This window comes from Cariama cristata, unplaced genomic scaffold, assembly GCF_000690535.1.
Source record: "Cariama cristata isolate BGI_N322 unplaced genomic scaffold, ASM69053v1 scaffold8576, whole genome shotgun sequence".
NCBI classification, from domain to species: domain Eukaryota; kingdom Metazoa; phylum Chordata; class Aves; order Cariamiformes; family Cariamidae; genus Cariama; species Cariama cristata.
In genome coordinates, this window is record NW_009620357.1 from 537 (window position 1) to 20,020 (window position 19,484).

At 39.4% G+C, this 19,484-nt stretch overlaps 1 protein-coding gene across 1 annotated transcript in view; it reads left to right on the forward strand.

Annotated features, from left to right (window-relative positions):
* Positions 1–1,448: 1,448 nt before the first annotated feature.
* Positions 1,449–19,484, forward strand: part of SMARCAD1 (SWI/SNF-related, matrix-associated actin-dependent regulator of chromatin, subfamily a, containing DEAD/H box 1) — a gene marked incomplete at its 5' end in the record, with an annotated part of 29,231 nt that continues 11,195 nt past the window's right edge. The window contains 7 exons of the mRNA XM_009701596.1: positions 1,449–1,512; positions 4,960–5,045; positions 7,228–7,317; positions 7,967–8,051; positions 9,501–9,892; positions 17,327–17,529; positions 18,785–18,875. Of these exons, the coding sequence (XP_009699898.1) occupies positions 1,449–1,512; positions 4,960–5,045; positions 7,228–7,317; positions 7,967–8,051; positions 9,501–9,892; positions 17,327–17,529; positions 18,785–18,875 (1,011 nt within the window). The remainder of the gene's footprint in view (positions 1,513–4,959; positions 5,046–7,227; positions 7,318–7,966; positions 8,052–9,500; positions 9,893–17,326; positions 17,530–18,784; positions 18,876–19,484) is intronic.

Genomic DNA, 19,484 nt, shown 5'->3' on the forward strand with positions numbered 1-19,484 from the left:
TGTACAGTACAAATCTACAGTAACATTATGGTAACTTATTACAGTAAAATATCTTCAGTACAGTAAAATACATTTTTAGCAGAGTTGCTTTTCAGTGCTGGTATGTAACTAGGTTTTCACTAGCTTTAGTTTTCAAAGCTAAAAGTGTTGAAATTAATCTGTTAAGTTTCCTGGTCGTTGAAATATCGTTAAAGAAATATAGAAATTTTACTGTTCCTCTTTGCTGGGTGTTTTTTTTCCCAGTGGATCAAGCTTTTTGTTTAAATTTCTACTTTGGGAAGAAAGAAGGGGTTGCAAATAGCAGTTTTGGAATTTTTCTCCTGGACACTGTAATAAAATTTACATTGTAGGTGTCTAGAATGTATGAAGTTTCAATTTTTGGCCACATAGAATGTATTTAAACCAAAGAGTGATAACAGTTCATCATAGCTTAGAAACTAGCTAGAAATGACACGTGGTGTGTCTGACTGCTGTTTTGTGACATCAGTGGTGGGTTTAACTACTTGGTGATACGTAGTGCTGATGGTACTTCTCAGGAGAGTGTAAGATAGCTCCTGTATCAGCAGAACTTAGTACATAGAGGCTGTGCAAATTTTTGTCCACAGTTACATATTCACAACATTTTTGAAGAAAGACAGAGGAATATTAGGCAAATCTATTGTTTCTTCATGAAAGACCTGGAACAGTCTGACCTGACAAACCGTATGCAACTGATGAAGGCTATTAAGGAAAAATTGTGAGCCTTTTGAAAAGGAAATTTTGTGTTTATAGCAGAATTGTAAGATGCTGTTTACAAATGTGGACAGATACTTGAGAATCAGGATTCCTCATAACTTCACTTTTTGTGCTTTTTCATGTTTGTAACCTTTAGGCCATTTGCTTCTGTTGCAGTTATCTCACTTGCAAAAAGCATTCTAAAAGTCTCAACATCCAATTAATTTGTAAAAATGATCTATTTTGACATTACATATGGATGGAGAAGGCATCTAGGACTGCAAGGAGGTATAAACTTTGAGGCATGTTACAAGTTTCTTGAATGTGCTTTCAGGAAATCGACTAATGTGACATAACAGTATACAGAGTATACATTTTATGAGTTAAGAAATTAGTGTTTTTTATTCATCTGGTTTTGTGGTAGTAACATTGAATAGTTTTTGAAAAAAAGCTTTTAAGTAAACCTGCAGGGGATGTTTGTGAAGTAGGAAAAAAAGTGGTAATAAATGAGTTTGCATTAAAAATGTTTTCCAGTTGGTTTCTTAAAGTGTTTCCAAGTGTCATCAATCTAGCTAATTTGGTACCTGTTAATTTTGTTCTTTGATTTTATAATACATGTATTTTTGGGGTGTCTTTTAAAGCGTATTTCAATCATGCTAACCTGTCGTTGTCCTCCTCTGTTCAACTGGATTAAATCTCACCACTTAACAATTGGCTTTTTTTTTTTTTTGCAGTTGATAGCATCAACACGCACAATGGATGAAGCGGTAGCTGCTGCTTTGAAGTTCAGTGACGAAGGTATGTTTAACAAACTCAAAACCAAACTTGAGACACTGTAGCTAATTCAGTGAAGTTAACTTGGTTGGGAGGTATTTAAAAAGTGGTAAGGCATATGTGAAAAGTTATACTATTGTTTGTTTATTGTAATAACACAAAACTGAAATTACAGGCTTTGCAAGAGGAAAGATGAAAAGAGGATGTGGACCAAAATCCAGAAAGAGAACAAAAAAGGAGAATTTGTTCTGTGAAACTCAGGATTGCTTTACATGGGGATCCCTAAGTGATTTCTGTTCTTGCTGATTCCTCCTTTGCCCAGGAGTTGAGGCAAATAGTAATGGATTTGCCTAAATCTAAATGTTGTAGTAATTCTAAATGTTGTAGATGAGAAATCTCATGGTATGGAAAAAATCTACTGGAGTATGTCGCCACTCATAACTAGGTTTGTGTCAAGGCCCGTCACAATTTTCTATTCAGGTTGACTTCAAGACTTGCTTGTAATTCTGAATAAGATCTGCTAGTCTTAAACATTAGACAAATCCCCATGGTTCTCTAGCAAAACATCCCCCAAACCATGCCTTTGAGCCCTCAGAGCTTATTTAGGGTTTTTTGTTCCGCATCTGAATTTATGCGGTCTCATCAACAACAACAAAACCTGAAAAACCAAACCAACCAACTAAAAAACCCAACACATGATGTGAGAGTGTGTAGAAAGTGGTAAGCATGTAAAAGGGTCATCATTCTTGGGCTTTGGGTTTGTTTCTTGACATCATCTAAGTCCAGGGTTAAATCTCTTACATTAATCTTTTTGATGGATTTACTGAGGTTGCAAGGAGAAGAGTGGAAGATTGGTATGAATATCAATATCATTATAAAAAGCTAATGCTTTTGAGCAGTCTCCCTCTGTTTGCAGTTCAGTTGTCCGTGGTTTTCCTGTAAGATCTTCATGGTTTGGATACGATGGAAAAAGCTATCTATGATCACTTTTGATTATTTTAGTTGTTCTAAGCAGTTGTGTGTCTTTTCATGCAGTATCCTATGGATTTGGAAGCAGTAGGTCTAGGAATCTCATGTACCGAAGCAGAAGAGTTTTACTCCCTTTATAAAAGATTTTTTGCTAAATCAGTTACTTCTCAAGGGTTTTGGTTAATATTAAGCTAATATATATCCTTAAACTTCGTTGCAGCTCACAGTGTTTGAACTAAAACACTTTGATTTCTGGTATGTAGTCCCTGCCTTTTGGCCATTTTTGTGTTGATCCAAGACTGCTGTTTCACATCCTTTCAATACGAGCCCACAGAAGAATCTTCTTGGCAGCGAAATTCTCACTAATCACAGCTGTTGTAAAATATTTAGTTAGGAGTAAGCATGCCTGAAAGTGGTGGTATAAATCACCTCATTTTGGACACACTTTTAAAAAATTGAGACATTACTGAACATCTGCTTATCTATGTCAATTTATGATATGCTTTACTTGTGAAGTGTTGACTGTGCGAGAGGTCAGGGACAAGACACAGTTTTGTGAAGCATGGCTTTGCTAAAAATGTGTGGCCGAGTCATCCTCGAATTTTTCTGTCCTTTCACAATGACAAAAACTTGTATCTGTAACTTGAATTCAGTAGTTGTGTATAGCTAAAACAAGGAGCATTGCAGATGACTTAGAGGTATGAAGATTAGATGTGACACACTGAAAATAAGTGTATGAATGAAAGATGCGAAGTTATAGTAATACCTGCTGCTTGTGATTTGTTTCTGGTGTTTTCTGTGCATCTTAAACCATTAAATCAGCGAGGGTGCTTCTGAGCTGAAGCGTCATGTAAACCTGTCTGCTGTTCAGTGCTTTTTGAACAGGCAGAAATGGCTGTTTCTTTTGTAATGCTGGGGGAAGTCACAGTAAGGGTTTTTTTGTATTGGTAGCAGAAAATAACAGTAGAAATAATTACAGATGCCTCTCTTAAGTTTTGAAACCCTGGAGCTGCTTTTCTCATTGCTTGTTAATCATAAAACTTATGGAGAGAACAAGGATTCCTCTGGAAAGCCCGGTGTGCCATGCCTCCACTCCAAGGATGGTTTCTGTCTAGCAGTAACAAGAGTTTTTCTTCATCCCCTCAGCTGTATGCTCCCTTAGCATAGGAAGGAATAATTAAGTGCACCTTGCAAAATGAATGTCTTCAGAAGGCTGGAATTTTTTTTGTGATTTGCAGATGTGGTATGTTTCAGAAGACCACAGGTTGATTTCTAAATCAGTCTGTGTTGACAGGTTCCTGAGGCCATGGTTATCCAGATCCTTTGCTACAGTTTAATTGCCTCTAAAATTGCTCACGATTGGGCTTTCTTCAAAGACTAGTGAGTGCTCAGCCCATGACTTAAAAGCAGAGAAATAATCTTATATGGAGCCCATGTATTTTTTAGAGTAGAGGTTTGCAGAGTCACTGTATTCAGAATTACCCATCCTGAATGCAGTTTTAATTGAGCTTAAGCTGTAATAGCATGAGGCCTCCATAACTTCTAGTGCTTTACCCAACAGCAGCCTGACAGCCCTTAGCTTTGATAGCAAGATAAACACACGTTTCTCAGACTTAAGCTGGTAGCATGGCTTTCCCTGGCAGTATTGCTTAAATGAGGTTCTTGGGCAGAAAGGTCAAGGTCTGAATGGTGAAGGAGAGCAGCATCCCCTCCCTTGGCACGTTGTCTGGATGCTACTTCAAGCAAAGCTAATGTGAGAAATAGTGGTAATGTGTTCTTGCCTTCGTGAACTGTGCATGGTGTGGCAGTCAGAAGACGCACCTGACAGGGCAGGTCTTAATCCTAAGATGATAATCTTTTGATAGTTGCCAGGGCCCAAAGATATTCAGAAAGTTCTGGCTCATGTGAAGTATTCATAAGTAATATGGTTATCGCTGATATTTAGTTATCACCAACTTAATATACATAGTTTTCTTTCAGACATTTGGATTTAATGTTGAAAACTGTTTGGTGGTAACCTCTCTGGTGTGTATCTGAGCCAGAAACCAGTCATCAGCACTTCCAGATTGGCAGCGGTGTACATATTCCAACTCATGACTGAGGTTCAGCCTTGATTAAATACCTGCTTTCCAAAAGCAGTCAGCTTGAATAAAAACAAATAGACATATACCTTTATGCAATTTGTGTGTAAAACACTTGGCAATTATTAAAAAACAAAAGCTATTTTAGTTGTTGCATGTGAGAGGTAATTGCTTGATTAATTGCCAAACTAATAAAGAAAACTTAAAGGTGAATAAACACATACTTTCAAGCAGCTGCTTTGCTTTGCTTGAAGTTTCAATGCATCTGTGACCTATAATAAGAAAATATTATGCAGACTGGTAAACATGTTGTGCAGTTAATAAGTAGCTACTATAGTTTTGGTTTCAATGATCCTACTGTTTTGGGGTGAACTTAATGAAATTAATTGATTCTTCTTTTCTGCCTCGATTCTTTTTAAAGCTCCCTCTCGTAAAAGGAAACTAGAAAGTTCTCCCACAAATTGCAAAAATGGAAATGAAGTCACAAAAAAGCCAAAAACTAATTACGTAAGTACTGTTTTTTCTCTGTGCATTGTAAAATGAGTGGAATTACCTGACTTGGTCAATGACAGTGGTGGTGTTTGAACATACTTGGTGTGTTCTGGCAGAAAATGCAGTCAAATTCAAATCTTGCCATCCAAATGAGGTTTTTCTGCCTTTTCTCCTTCCTGAATGGAATTACCTGCCTTGTTCTTTAGTGTTTGCGCTTTTGAATCCCAATAGCCTGTTCGCTGCTGTCGTGGAAGTGGTTGATGGCAGGTAGCAGTATGTGAGGCCCTGGGTACTGTTCAGTTCTCATGAACATCAGTGGGAGTTACAGGCTATGGATCACCTTGTCTCATCTGGTCATTCCTTGTTTCCTCAAACAGATGAAGTTCAACATCTGTTGCTGTTGTTCTTCTGTGTTGTAGAAGTAATGTTGCTTATGGATATATTTGAAACTATGACTTAGGGAAATATTTAGAAGGAATGAATTGGTTACGTTTAAATGAATGATTATTTTGACCTGTGCTAGTAAATAGGATCTGTGTAATGATTCTGGTGCGTTCAGGTTGGTGTTTGGCAGATCTTATGCACAGTCCTACAGTGCTGTCATGAGGGCAGCTCCCAGGCATCCCAGTAGACATCCTTGAAAACCACTTATGGTAGAGAATGGGAATTACAGTAAATACTGGAGGATGGATGGATGATGATGACTATCTTTGTGTTGAAATTTAAGCAAATAATGTCCTCAGTCAGAGTGAAATGAAGAAAATGCAGTTCCATGAAAGCAAAAATAATATTACTCATATTCCCCTAGTTCCTGGAGGAGAGCTGTGAATTTTGTGAGGCAAGATTTGTGGGGGTTTGGGTTTGTTCCTGGGTTAGGTTACAAAGGAGACTTTGTTGAATTATTACATGTCCTCAATCAGAATGAAATGAAGAAAATGCAGTTTTCCATGAAAGCAAAAATAATATTACTCATATTCCCCTAGTTCCTGGAGGAGAGCTGTGAATTTTGTGAGGCAAGATTTGTGGGGGTTTGGGTTTGTTCCTGGGTTAGGTTACAAAGGAGACTTTGTTGAATTATTACCCAGCCAGCCTAGCAAACAATGCTTCACTGGACCTGGTTTCATGCAGCAGTTTGATTTCTGTGCTTAACAGTTGCATTACAGTTAAAAGGGGAAGGGTTGGGAAAATAAAGCTGAAACACAGGTTTTTAGAATTTGTAATAGAGAATCATAGTGAGAAAGCTTGCAGGGATTTTTTTTCTCGCTCTTACTTTTCCTCTGGTTCCTAAGCTGATTCCTAAGACTAGAGCATACTTTGCCAGCTATTGTATGTGCTGTAGCTGTACCCTTGATGGTAGCGTAGGCTCATTGAAGAAAGGAACAGTGTCCTCTGTTACTTGGAGTGCTTCTGGGTGATCTGGTTTGTGCTCTTTAGCAAATAGCATCGTTCAGCAAAGTAAATATTGATCAAACCTGTTGGCATCTCTGCTGTAGATAAGTAGATCTGTAACAGCTTTGCATTCAAAGCTCTGTGAAGAAATTTGCATAATTCTTTGCGGTGAATACATAACAGCAGCTTGTGGCATGTAGAAGTTTTGGCGCTCGTTCATAAGAAACCTCCCTTTTCGCAGGCTGATAGTAGCTGTTAGTGAAGGTATTGTTGATGAAAAGTTTTGCCAGCTTTTAATGTGACTCTATGGTGCTGTGACACAGTATTTGTGGATTTTTTTACCTGTAAATCTTCATATAAACACACCATTTGACATGTTTGTAGACTCTGGTGGGTTAAATACTGCACACTTGGTAATCTAACCTAACTGTTAACCCTGTCATCTTCTGCCTTAAATATCAGAATCACTACTAACTTTATTTTAAAGAAATACAAACTGGTAGTTCTAAATTATTTCTGTTTTGGTATGGAACTTTGCACTGTGTATGCTTATCAAGTAAAGAATGCCAGTCTTTAATGACTAAAGACGTTTTCTATGCTTGTGAAAGTTTTGGTCTTACTTTGGTCATCGGCTATGTAGGAGGAATCACTTCTACAACTTGGATTTTTCTTAAGTGCTTTTGTCATTTAGAGTGACTCTTTAAGGGTAAGCAATATTGATTAGGTTTGATTGCTTTTAATTTTTCTTTTTCCTGTTTCTATGCTTGTGATTTACCTCAAACCTAATAGATTTCTTTTTTTAACATAGCTGGATGAGTCAGAACCCCAAAGACAATGGGAGAGGCAAGAGGTGCTTGTGAAAAAGCTGCAAAATACATTCCCTGGATTGGATAAGGAGGTGAGTTTATGTCTCCCGATGGCACATCAGGTTTTGAGTTAAGAAAATTGCAGCAGTTGATAGCCCAAATGAAACAGTTCTTACAGCAGCAGCACTCTTGGAAAGAGCCGAGGATAGGAAGGTCTTTGCTGTTGCAGCTTTTGGAATGTAACTTGCCCTGAACTGAGAGCAGTTGGATGTGATCAGGACTATATGGAACTGCGTATCCTCATTTTTTGGTCCTGTGACAAACCTGGGACTCACAAACCTACTATAAAAGTGCAGAGAGAAATTATCCCTCCCTCTCTCTTGCACTGTTCTCCCTTGGACGACTAAATATACAGTGTGCTTTGTATTAGTTTAGTGCCTGACGATACTCAGCAACTGGTCAGAGCGTTTTAATACTGTGTTTTAAATTGTTGGAAGCAAAGCTTGTTTATGTGTATTCTTACCCTTTTGAAAAGTGGAGTGCAGCTCTGCCTAAACTGAATGTATAATAATAAACAGAAGGGTTTTCTCCTTTTGATGTCCTTTATTTTGAATCATCTGATTTACAGGGCTTTTCCTTTGCCTTGTGCAACTAAAATTGTTAGTGCCTTAATGTTATTAGGCACAGAAATTTGGTTTTTGCTTATCTCGCCACAATACAAAATTTCTTATCTTTTACTAGGAACTGAGAGATGTACTTCAGGAGCATAACTGGGTGTTTCATGAAGCACTGGAGGCCCTGAGAGTATTTGCAAAAGATGGTGAAGGTAAAGACAGATTTGTAATCCATTTTGTCCCAACACGAACCAAAAACAGACTTGTGATACAAATCTTTTCTACTGTCCAGCAATGACACTCCTGACAGCACTGTGCCTAGAAACTTGCACTGATACTTGAAATTGGTCTTATGGGGAGGATAAAGGGAGGAAGTAAACTCAATTTTTCTGTATTTAAGTGTCATGATTGTTTTATCTTTTGCTCTGTAAGCAGAGATAAATATCTTTGCCTTGCTAATACAGATTTACATAAGAAGTTGTAATTACCTGTGGGTATATCATAAAATATATTTTAAAATGTGTCAAAAGCTGACACCTGCTCCCCTCCTGTTTGTTTAAAAATAAGTTTTCATTTAACTGGAGTAATTTATAGATCAGTAATCACAAATAACTGGATAGGTGACAAGTGACACATGCTATTTTATCCTTTTAAAATATAGAGACAAAAATACTAGAAATAGGCCTTAAATTATGCAACCAAGTTGTAAATACCAGTGCATTAAATGTGGTCGAGAGCAAGAACTGCGATTCCAGGTAAATCTGTGAGTTATAACTTAAGTAATCAACTCATTAAATAGTATTTATTGGACAGCTGTGTAACACTCTGAAATGTATATGATTTGCTATATCAGCTATTTAACTATTCTTGAGATAGGATAGTATTCTTAATTGGATTCTTTACGAGTGGAGAGAGCTATTGAGTTATAACTTAAGTAATCAACTAATTAAATAGTATTTATCGGACAGCTGTGTAACACTGAAATGTATATGATTTGCTATATCAGCTATTTAACTATTCTTGAGATAGGATAGTATTCTTAATTGGATTCTTTACGAGTGGAGAGAGCTATTGCTATGGGTCTTTCCTGCTGCTGCTGCTTCTGAGAAGGTAGACATTGGGAGTCAATCAGCAGCAAGCTGGGATTGGGCAGAAGAGAAAGCGTTGCAAGTGCTTTCTTCCAAAGAAGGAAGAAAAACTCATACAAATCACTTCTGAAAATGACTTGCTCACATTGTGTTAAATAACCTCTATCTTACTTTAAGACAATGGGATTCTTTTGGTCAGAAATACCTTGTTCTTCCAGTTCTTTTAACAAGTGCATGTTTTTGTTGTCCCACATCTAATGCTGTACTGAGATGCACTAAAATGGAAAAAATACCTAATTTTTGTGGTGAAAGTAGGCTTGTTTTTTGCAATCGGCAGAATTGATGTCTCTGCAGTTGGGTGGATGGGACCAGTATCTCATCCCAGCAATACATCAGAGTTCTTAACTATCTGCTCTTTGCCTCAGAGCTTCTGCCGCTCGTACATATTACATAGCGTTGATCATCTGTATTTTAAGACAGAACTATGTAGGTTTTATTTTGGAAGAACGGTGGGTTTTAATTCGCCCTTAACCAGTATGAGTTGACTTGTTGCCTTCGATATTGCATGCATAGGCATGGAATTTCCTCCCGAAAGTGAAGCTTCTGACTGGACCGAAGTCTCCGCCAAGAGCAGAAGTGACGAGAGTAAAGAGAAGCCAAAGCAGAAATCTTCTGGGAAAGAGCAGAACGGCTTTCCGAAAAAGGACAACGGCAAAAGGAGCATTTGGAGTACTAAAAGAGAAGCAGAAGACTCGGAGGACGAGTCAGCTTCCAAAGACAGCGGTAGCTCCCTTGACGAGGACTACAGCAGCAGCGACGAAGTGATGGAGGATGTCTACAAAGCGAAAATCCTCAGCTTCCTGCAGGATGCTTCCCCGAGCGAACTGACTTTGATTCCCCAGTGTTCTCAGAAGAAGACTCAGAAGATAATAGCGCTCCGGCCCTTTAACAGCTGGGAGGCTCTGGTAGGTCTGCATTCTTCTTTTCCTATCCCTAGCCTGCCTAGAGCCAAGGTGGCTTCAGCCTAGGGAGGCTTAGATGGGTGGCCTTATCCTGATTAGGCTAAAATGCAATGTTCCTCCTAAGCCAATAGCGTTTCAAATAGTGTCAGATGACCTGATTCTGAATGAATTAAGGGGTGATTTTCCTGGAACACTCAAGCTGATTGGCTGACATTACTGTCACTCACTCTGTAGCATAGAAAGTTGGTTGATTTCACTGCAGAAGAAGAAATTGGAGCTTTCAGTTGGGAAGGAGGTGTTTGCTAGCCTGTTCTGAGCTCTTGTAGTTGAAAACCCATGCAGGAGGCAACGAGCGTGGCAGGACCTTTACTGCAGACACTTGAACAGCAGCAGCTGCTTCCAGGGTAGCTCCATGATTGAAGGTGCCAGCATGGATATTTTCAGTTTCATACAAGAAACAGTCGTTGCCTTTTTTTGTCTTTTTTTCTTTAATCTACTGCAGCTTAGTCTCTAGTATGGTTTTGCTAGCTGAGCAATGCAGCCATTTTTAGTGGAGTGAGCTGCTGTGTTTTTGTTAGTAAAAGGCAAAGCATCAGAAGTCTAAACCACAGTCCATCACAGAAGGGAAAACGATACCTCTTGGTAAGTAGATTATGTGCTCTCACTGGGATCTTACTTTCAAATGTTTCCCATGGTTTGTTTGTTGCCTTTGTTTCATGCAGTTTCAGTTAACTCTGAGACATCAGACCTGATAAGAGCAATGTCCTGGTAAGAAGTTTGAAGTGTATTACGGCAGATTTTCTTGGTTTAATTTATTAGTGCTTTGGATTTTAAAGCAGTAACTGTGCGTAGGCCCTCTTACAGAGTAATTGGTATGTTTTTTTCATCAGTATGTTTTCTGAAGCCCCCTCCACTGATGTATGCAAGGTCCGTTTGTATTTTTTCCAAGCAGAATAGAACTTCTTCAATATGTGTAAAACAATAACATTTATTATTTGGTGTGTGAAATGTTTTGCCACAAAACAGTAAGAGATACTAAACAGATTTTTAAAGAAGACAAAATGATCTCTGTATGTTGTGTTGCAAGGGAGGGAGACAAGAGGAGGATACTTGGAAAAAATACAAGGTACAGGTATGCTGCAAAAGAAATCCGTTTTGCCCCAAGCCTTTGGCTTCTCGCAGAACATCTGTCATACGGCTATTCCTTTCTAAACTTGTTGGATTTTGCCTGAGCTTAATTCTTTGCAGAAATATTTGCTACAGGGCTGTTCTCATTTTCTCTGTGTAAAATATTTAACAGAAAAAAAGCTGCATGGGCCTGTTTGTGTTCAAAATTAGTCTTTTATGAAGATTGCTGCTGTCAGCAACCACATGTTTATGTAGTATTGTGAATACTTGCCCAGAGTAGAAGTAATTTGCAGCAGACTTTAGCAGATGTTTCATATCAGTGTGGTTTTAATTGTTTATAAAGATCCAGTAGCTCAGTGACCCAACGTTTTTCTTACTAATTAATAAAAGTGATATAATAATGGAGAGAGCTGATTCAGTTTCAGCATTAAAGAAACCGGCTTAGTTTTAAGGTCTCTTTTTACTGTAATGGTGTCTTTTGTAACACAATGTAAAGCACTAGAAGTTGTTACCACCTGTTCATTGTTAGAATTGAGGAAGATCTTAAGGCTCTCAGCCTGAGATTAAGACTAAAGCCTACTTATTTGGAAATTGAACATCTTATTCCAGGAAAACGTAAATTAAATGGCTTTTTTTTTTATTCTGGACAAGCTTTTTAAGTTGGGCTAAGATTTTTTTTTTTTTTTTTTTCCAGATGGATTTAAATGAATTTCAAGCTTGCAAAGTTATTAAGAGCACTTGAAAATACTTATCCTTTGGAGCAGATATTTAAGACAGTTGTTTAACTTGATCAAGTAACATTTAAAATACACAGGGAAAAAAATTCACAAACTTGGTTCTCAAAAAATAAATGGAGAGAGCTGAAAGTATCCTTGCTCGCAAGGATTAATTCCTTTGGCAATTTAGAAATGCATATACTGCAGATCAGCTACGTTTTCCAGGAGGGTAGTTTTATCCAGTCTTCGGTGCTGGAGGTGCCAGGCTTGGAGTGCCTCCTCTCAAACACTTCACTTGCATAAGGAGTGCTCAGGTCTGCTCTTTAGGCTTTAGGGGTCTGTCTGTCTCATTTGGAGAAGCGATGCTTCTCTGTCCGAGGACCTGTGCCCTCTCTGCAGAATGTCGTGTGCGTAGGGAGAGTAGCAGGTAATGAAATAGATTGGGATGTGTGCTCTGAGAGAACACCTTTCTGAGTACTCCTCGTATTCACAACTTAAAATTGCATGTTGCTTTCTGAGGATGGAAGGGTGGGTCCCAGGTGCCTGTGCTGTAGAAGCAACCCCAAGCATGGAGCAGAGACAGCAGAGGAGGTGTGATGCCCAGATGGGAGATGCCGGAGCAGAAGCTCATGAGGAGCAGCTCTCCCGTGCTGGGAAGGACCAGGGCAGTGATTGTCCCTGTACTGGGCACTGGTGAGGCCGCACCTCGAGTGCTGTGCTCAGTTCTGGGCCCCTCACCACAAGAAAGACCTTGAGGTGCTGGAGCGAGTCCAGAGAAGGGCAACAAAGGTGGTAAAGGGTCTGGAGCACAAGTCTGATGGGGAGCGGCTGAGGGAGCTGGGGGGTTTGGTCCGGAGAAGAGGAGGCTGAGGGGAGACCTGATCGCTCTCTACAGCGACCTGAAAGGAGGGGGTAGCCAGGTGGGGATCGGCCTTTTCTCCCAGGCAACTAGTGGCAGGACAAAGAGGGCATCGTCTGAAACTGCACCAGGGGAAGTTCAGGTTATAAATAAGGAGGCATTTCTTCACGGAAAGGGTCATTAGGCATTGGGATGGGCTGCCCAGGGAGGTGATGGAGTCACCATCCCTGGAGGTGTTTAAGAAAAGGCTGGACATGGCACTTAGTGCCATGGTCTAGTTGACATGGTGGTGTTAGGGCAAAGGTTGGAGTCGATAATCCCAGAGGTCTCTTCCCAACTCATCTATTCTGTGATTTGGGTATTACAACGCAGGGGGGGTAGATGGGGATGCAGGGGTAGGCAAACCAAAAGATGGTCAGAAAGCAGGGCTGTGAGGGCTAGGAGGAGAGGGAGCGGGGAACACCAAGAACATGGCTGGCTGTGGAGGGCAAGGTGAAGACGAGGGCTCAGAGCAGACTGCAGGACAGGGTGAAGAGGAAAGTTCACCTCCCTGTGTCTTGGTCTGATGTCACGTGTTAGACAGCTTTTGTTCATGGGGCCAGTGTTCAGTGATGTTTTACTGTCACGGTGCAGGCCTGCCCTGTACCAGCTTCATGGTCTACACCTCCTTGGGACAGACATGCGTTAGTAAACGGACAGCTGTCAGAGATACCTCCCCTCCTGGTGGTCCTGCGTTGACTTCCCACTTTCCTCTCCTGTTTACGTCGGGGTCCTGGTGACACCCCACTGGCACACATTGTGGGCTGGCAGACAGCATGGTTTCTTGATGGAAAACACTTTTGTGTACCCATCACCCTTTCTCCTCACTTGCACTCCTCTAAAAAAACCTCATTGGCGCTTGATTATATTTTAATGGCGCTCTCTTTTCCAGGCTGTTGGAAACAGCAGCTCTCGGCACCGTTTCCTCAACAGACAGGCTGTAAACACGGTCACGGAGCAGCAATAGCGGCCCACGTTCAGTGCGTGCCAGGGACCGAGGGCAGAACCAAGACAGGCTCCAGAAGGAGCTTGGCTGAGCTTTTGGGGTCTGGGGAGGTGTTATGTTCCTTGACCCGTTGTGTGTGCTTAATGCCATTTCGCGCTGCCTCTGGTAAATGCAGGGGTACAAACTGGAGGGAGTTTAATGGTATTTAGTTTCTTATTTTTAAGGTTTATAATTGTTAACTGCTTGAATTTCCTTTTAGTGTAAAAACATATGTATCTGTATGAGATTTGCTGTATCGTCTCATTTCTCTCATTCATGATACTATTCTATGACAAAATAAGCCACCTCCTTCAGCATTTAAAGAGTTGATGTGAATTAAACAATGTATTGTTTTTAAAAATTACAAATTCTTAAGGAGTACATGCAAGTTAAACTGATGCAAAATATGACATAGAAATTCTGACACAGCATATATTTAACTTGCCACGTTTAGAGGAATGGGAGAACTGAGCAGTCAAAGATGAACTTACCATCCTATTCGGTATACTCCAGTAGTATATGACCTAGGAGATAGAAACTCAAGGGAGGGTAGCTTCAGCTTTTTTATCATCTGTCACTTTGGCTGCACTTGTACAAACTGCTGTGAAAACTAAACTAGCAGGAAATCCAGAAGCACCTTGCACCTAAGCAAACTGAAGGGAAGCAGCAAATGCATCAGGTTAGAAATGGGAACTGCCTAAAATGGAACTGGAGTTTGTTGATCGAGGCTGACTTTCGCCCTTAAGCAGTAAAGTGAAATCCTAAATCACGTTTAAGTGGTGTAAAGTCAGCCCAAGCAGAGCGTGCCGGTGTGAGAGTTATGCACTACCCAGGGCTCCAGTGGACCTTTCTCCACAGTGTGCTGTGGAAGCTCATGGGTTCAGTTGTCCATGATGGTCTCACATTTTTGGACCTCATTTGGGAAAAAAAACCACCAAACACACAACAAGGAGGGTGTCAGAACATTTAGTAAACCAAAGGCCACCTGGGGATCTGCTTTGTGTTCTGCACGACAGGGTAACACTCACGTGTAAACCAATGGCTAAAGGTTTTCTTGTTGTAACTTGGAGATGAATGTTAACGTGCTGATACGAAACAATACAATTTCTGTTTAATAACAGATGGCTTAATTCTCCACGCCTTTATTTATAGATTACAGGATTTATATTCATGCCAACGAAAGCTTTAGGCGTCAAAACAAATGTTGAAATTTTTTAATTGTCTATTAAAAATTCTGTTCTTTACATCTCTTTTTTTTTTTATTTCTAAATAGAGGGGTCTATTTAGAAAACTTATTTGCAAGTGTTGACATATGTACCTTAACCTGGTTTAGCCTATGAGTGCTGGTAAACTTTCTGGAGTTTGTTTAAAATGGGACAAAACCACAAACAAACCAAAACCCCGCAGGCTGTCAGTAGAGAGCATCACTCCATTTCTGTTTATTTTTTTTGGAGTCAAAGCAGAGCCTGCTTGTACACTTTAGCTTAACAAAGCTTGCCTTTACTCTGCAATGTGGCAATATTGATCAGTTACTTACACGTAATAGCTGGATCATTTGACCCCTTCTTTTTTTAAGGAAAGAAGTCTAGGAGAATATATGCCTGTGAAGTCTTGTGCTAAATTTTGACAGATCCCTGATTTAAAATTCAGAAAAATCTATGTGGAAATTACATATATTTTAAGAAAAGATTGGCAAATCCAAAGGATCTTGTATTCTTCAACTCATTAAATCCATTAATAAAAAAGGAAGATGTCTGTTCTTTACAGTGAAATAACTTTATGCATAAATATGCATGAAAATACTATAATTAAAAATATGACCCCAGTTACTGCAGAAATAATTTATTACAAGATTTTACACTTTCTGCAGATGGTCCTACATGGAATCCAGGAGAAGCTGCTGGGCCTGTTTTGACACAACTTCAGGCTTCTTGGCTCGAAAATGGAGAATATCCATTTTGTAGCGAAGATACAAAGTTTGGTGGAAGGAAATATAAAGTGACTAGTGTGGACTTGAAGGGAGTGGTGGAAGTAAGGCTTGTGTGTCAAAATTAATAATACTTTATAGTTTAAAAGGAAAAAATAGGAAAATTTAAGTTTTAATTAAAGACATAGTGTGAGATGATAGACCTGTAGCTGGCACAAGGTTGTGAGAATGAAACTCGTGAGTAGCAATTTTCATTACAACAAAGAGATCCAAAGCTCTTAGAGGAAGCATGTGTTCGTGATAGATTTAGGAAGGATTGTGACATGGAGCCATTATTTAAAAAAAAAAAAAAAAGATGCTAGGTTAGATGCATCTGCTGGGAAGCATGAGTGAAGCAATGTCTGCTTTTAGTAGTAGACTCAGAGTACTAAGCAGTGGATGAAGTTAGCCTTGGTCAAGGTGGGAACACGTGTGGTTTGAGAAGATGAGGATGCGGGGGCAGAGTGATTACAGCACTTAAAGATCTCTCCTCCGCCAAGAAAGGAGGGAATGCCTTATTGTGGGATCGGGAGCCAGAGTGATACTGAGTGTCGGCTGTTGACATGGCTCAGCTGCAAGTTTTTGGTTCAGACAGTGGTGTGCTTCGTCTTTGTAAACCGGGCATGCTCAGCAGAGGTGGACAGGCCATGTGTTAATTTGTATTTACATTGCGATTCTGGTATCTTGACTTGTCCTCTGCTAGCTTGTTTGCTATGACGTTTAGAAGAGGTATTTGTGTGTTTTATCTTGTTTGTCCCTCTGTAAAATGAGGGTAAATGCTGACTTGAAACATCCATGTGCCAAAAAAAAAAAAAAAAGGAGAAACTGAATGGTGCTAAAACCTTGTCAGGATGATCATACTGCCCATGAAAATGTATTGGCAAGTGCTAATGACCTCATAGATTTGTGTAAGTGTGTGTTTCATAGATTTCACAGGAGGTCGGGTTCGTTGCAAGAAAAAAAAGAGTTTAGGTGAATCTTAGCTTGGTGAAGAAATTCTCCTCCAACACTGGGATGTGAAGAACTGAGAAGAACGAACCAATTCTTGCTGATCTTTTGGGCCTGTCAGTACTTGGTGACCACGAAAAACCTGACATAGTTTTGGGAAACTTCTTACCCCTTAAATTATTTTTTTTTTTTCTTTTTTCCAGACTGCCTAAGTCCGGTTTGACTGTGCCATTTGTGGTACAGTTAGAACTGGGACTGAATAATGCTGAACTCCAAATGGATTCATAATAAAATTTTAATAGCCACCTTAATAGGTTGGTTTGCCTTGATGCCTACATTATGCTTACATCTTATATCTTTAGTGTCTAATAGGGATTGCTTAAAAGGACATCTAATGATAATCAGTGCATTTTTTTCTTCCTTTTGTGGTTTTTGTTCTGTTGGTGGGCCTGGCCTTCGAAGCTTGCTTTGCGCTGTGTGTTGTTTCCCCTTGAGGATTTTAAGAGTTTAAAGCTCCTATATTTTACATTAGAAACTCTTCAGAGAAGTTGTCTGTTTTATTTTAAGATATGTTTTACAGTGCGAGGAACTGTAATGATGACCTTCAGCGTGGATTCACACAGTTTTGCAGTGGGCCAAGTGTGTAAAGAATATTTGAAGTTTTAAGAGGAGATCGGGATGCTGTTGCTGTCTGCTACTTGAATTACTTGCTGCCTGCAGCAGCTGTGGATTTTCACTGTGGCACCTTTGCTGCTATTATCAGTGTTCATAGTATTTTTTTATTATTATTTTGCAGTTTACAAAAATGACTAAGACTACTGGTTTGTCAGAAGACATAGTGTGGAACTGCAAGATACTGCTGAAGGAGAGGGAAGTGGTTCTAAAGCTCATGAATAAATGTGAAGGCATTTCAAATAAACTGACAAAACAAGTAACCAGGATTACTGAAGATGGCGGATGTGGGTGGAACATAGAGCAACCCTCCGTTCTGAATCAGAGGTATCTTTTCTTTTTTTATACTTACAAGGGAGTCAGATAATAAGGTGAACTGTAAGACTGGGATTTTCAAAACTAGTCTCTGGAAATAGAGTTGCAAATGTTTGACACTTGGCACCTCTCAGTGAGCTAGATAGTGATGTGCAACACTTGAGGGAATCCAGTAGATGTTCTTAAGTGTATCAGGAAAGCTGATGATGAGGAGAAGAATATAAAAAGATACAACAGTGCTTAATACTGTGTTTTACTTGCTCCACGCTTTGATGAGTGTAGAAGCCAACCTTGAGTGATGGGATCATGAGTTGTCAACTTATTTCAAACAAAATGCCAAACAAGACTGCTTCTGTAATGGGGGACCTTATATTTCAAAGATGCCAAATTGAAATGATTCTGAGCGAACTTGTAAAGTTTATCAGCTGGACTGAAGGCCTTGGTCAGGAAGTTCAGATGTACAAAACAACCTGGAACTCGGTATCCAGTGGAATGGGCACCAGGGATGTGTTGGGGAAGGATTTATTTCAGAGAGGTAAATTGCTAAGGATCTCCAAAGGGATATTCAGAATAAAGACAGAGCTTAGGAGGAATGGCAATGGGTATGGTGGGGGGCATTATCCTAAGGGTTAGGAAGCATAGGGTTTAAGTGGGAATTGCCAGAGTAGCAACCTGGATTAGACTTGGAGGCTGTTAGTGGTAAATAGCAAAAGGATTTTCAGCTGTGTCAAAAGAAAACCTGAGAGGAAGAGGGAACTGTTTGGAGGGAGCTTATTAGTGGTGTTTCTTCTTTGGCAAAAAATGCTGAACTAGGTGGCTTGCTATTGAGTGTGTTTTGTGGGTTTGGTTTTTTGTTTGTTGCCGACACCACCAGTAGTTGTACAACAGATAAACCTTAGTACTGCGTCTGCTTAATGCCACTTAATATTTTGTGTGTTTTAAAAATCAGTAGTTGTGTAACTGCTTTTAACTGGTTGTGGATCACTGATTTTAAAAGAAAGGTATTTATTGTAACATTCGTTTTGGTCATTTAAGATGTATGAAAATTTAGATAAACTACTTTTAATAAGTTCAGAAATGCTCTTTGATGTTCAGATGACTGGTTAAATAATGTTTAATATGTTTTTCACTACATGAGGAGATCTAGAGTGCATTTAAACATAAGCAATGTTAAACTTAGAGTTCTGTGATTAACGTAAGTATAAAGTTGTGTTTCACGGAGAAACAAATGAAAGATGGTAACATGTTACGCTTGATTTCTTAACAGTTTGAAACTCAAGCCATATCAGAAGATTGGTTTGAACTGGTTAGCACTGCTGCATAAACATGGATTGAATGGCATATTGGCTGATGAAATGGTAAGTGTGAAACTGATTATTTAAGAATTGTTAAAAGTTTTGCAAAATTGACTTTGTTATAATCTGCTTGGGATTTCTAGGAAATGGAAGAATTTCAGTAATTTGTTTTAACTAATATAACTTAAATTGCAAACAGTTTGTCCAAATGTTTAGAAGCTGCTGAGCTCTTACTTTTAATTTGAAAGTTAAAGGTAGCCTAAGATTCAAGGGCCCTGATAATTACAAGTCATGTTGTGTCTTATGCAATGGAAGCAGTTTCGACCACAACAGATTATCCTCAAACCATTCATTTTAATAGCTCCTTGCCCATAAATATAATTCATTCTACTTGTCCAACATTTAGTTGTAGTGAGCCCCTATCTTCTACATTTCTCCATCAGTTTCCAAACAAGTAGTTAACAAGACAGAAAAAACTAAGTGGGTCAAAATCTGCTCTGCTTCTCCAGCATTTCAGCCGTCTCTTGTCGTTACACTCCCCATAAGTTTTGAAATAAGAGAGAAAAGCTTATGGGTTTGAGGTTTTGTTTGGTGCTGACACCACCAGTAACCAGAACAAACTTAGTGATGCAGCTGCTAAATGTGCTGTCAGTTGCTTTTAATCCTGGCTGC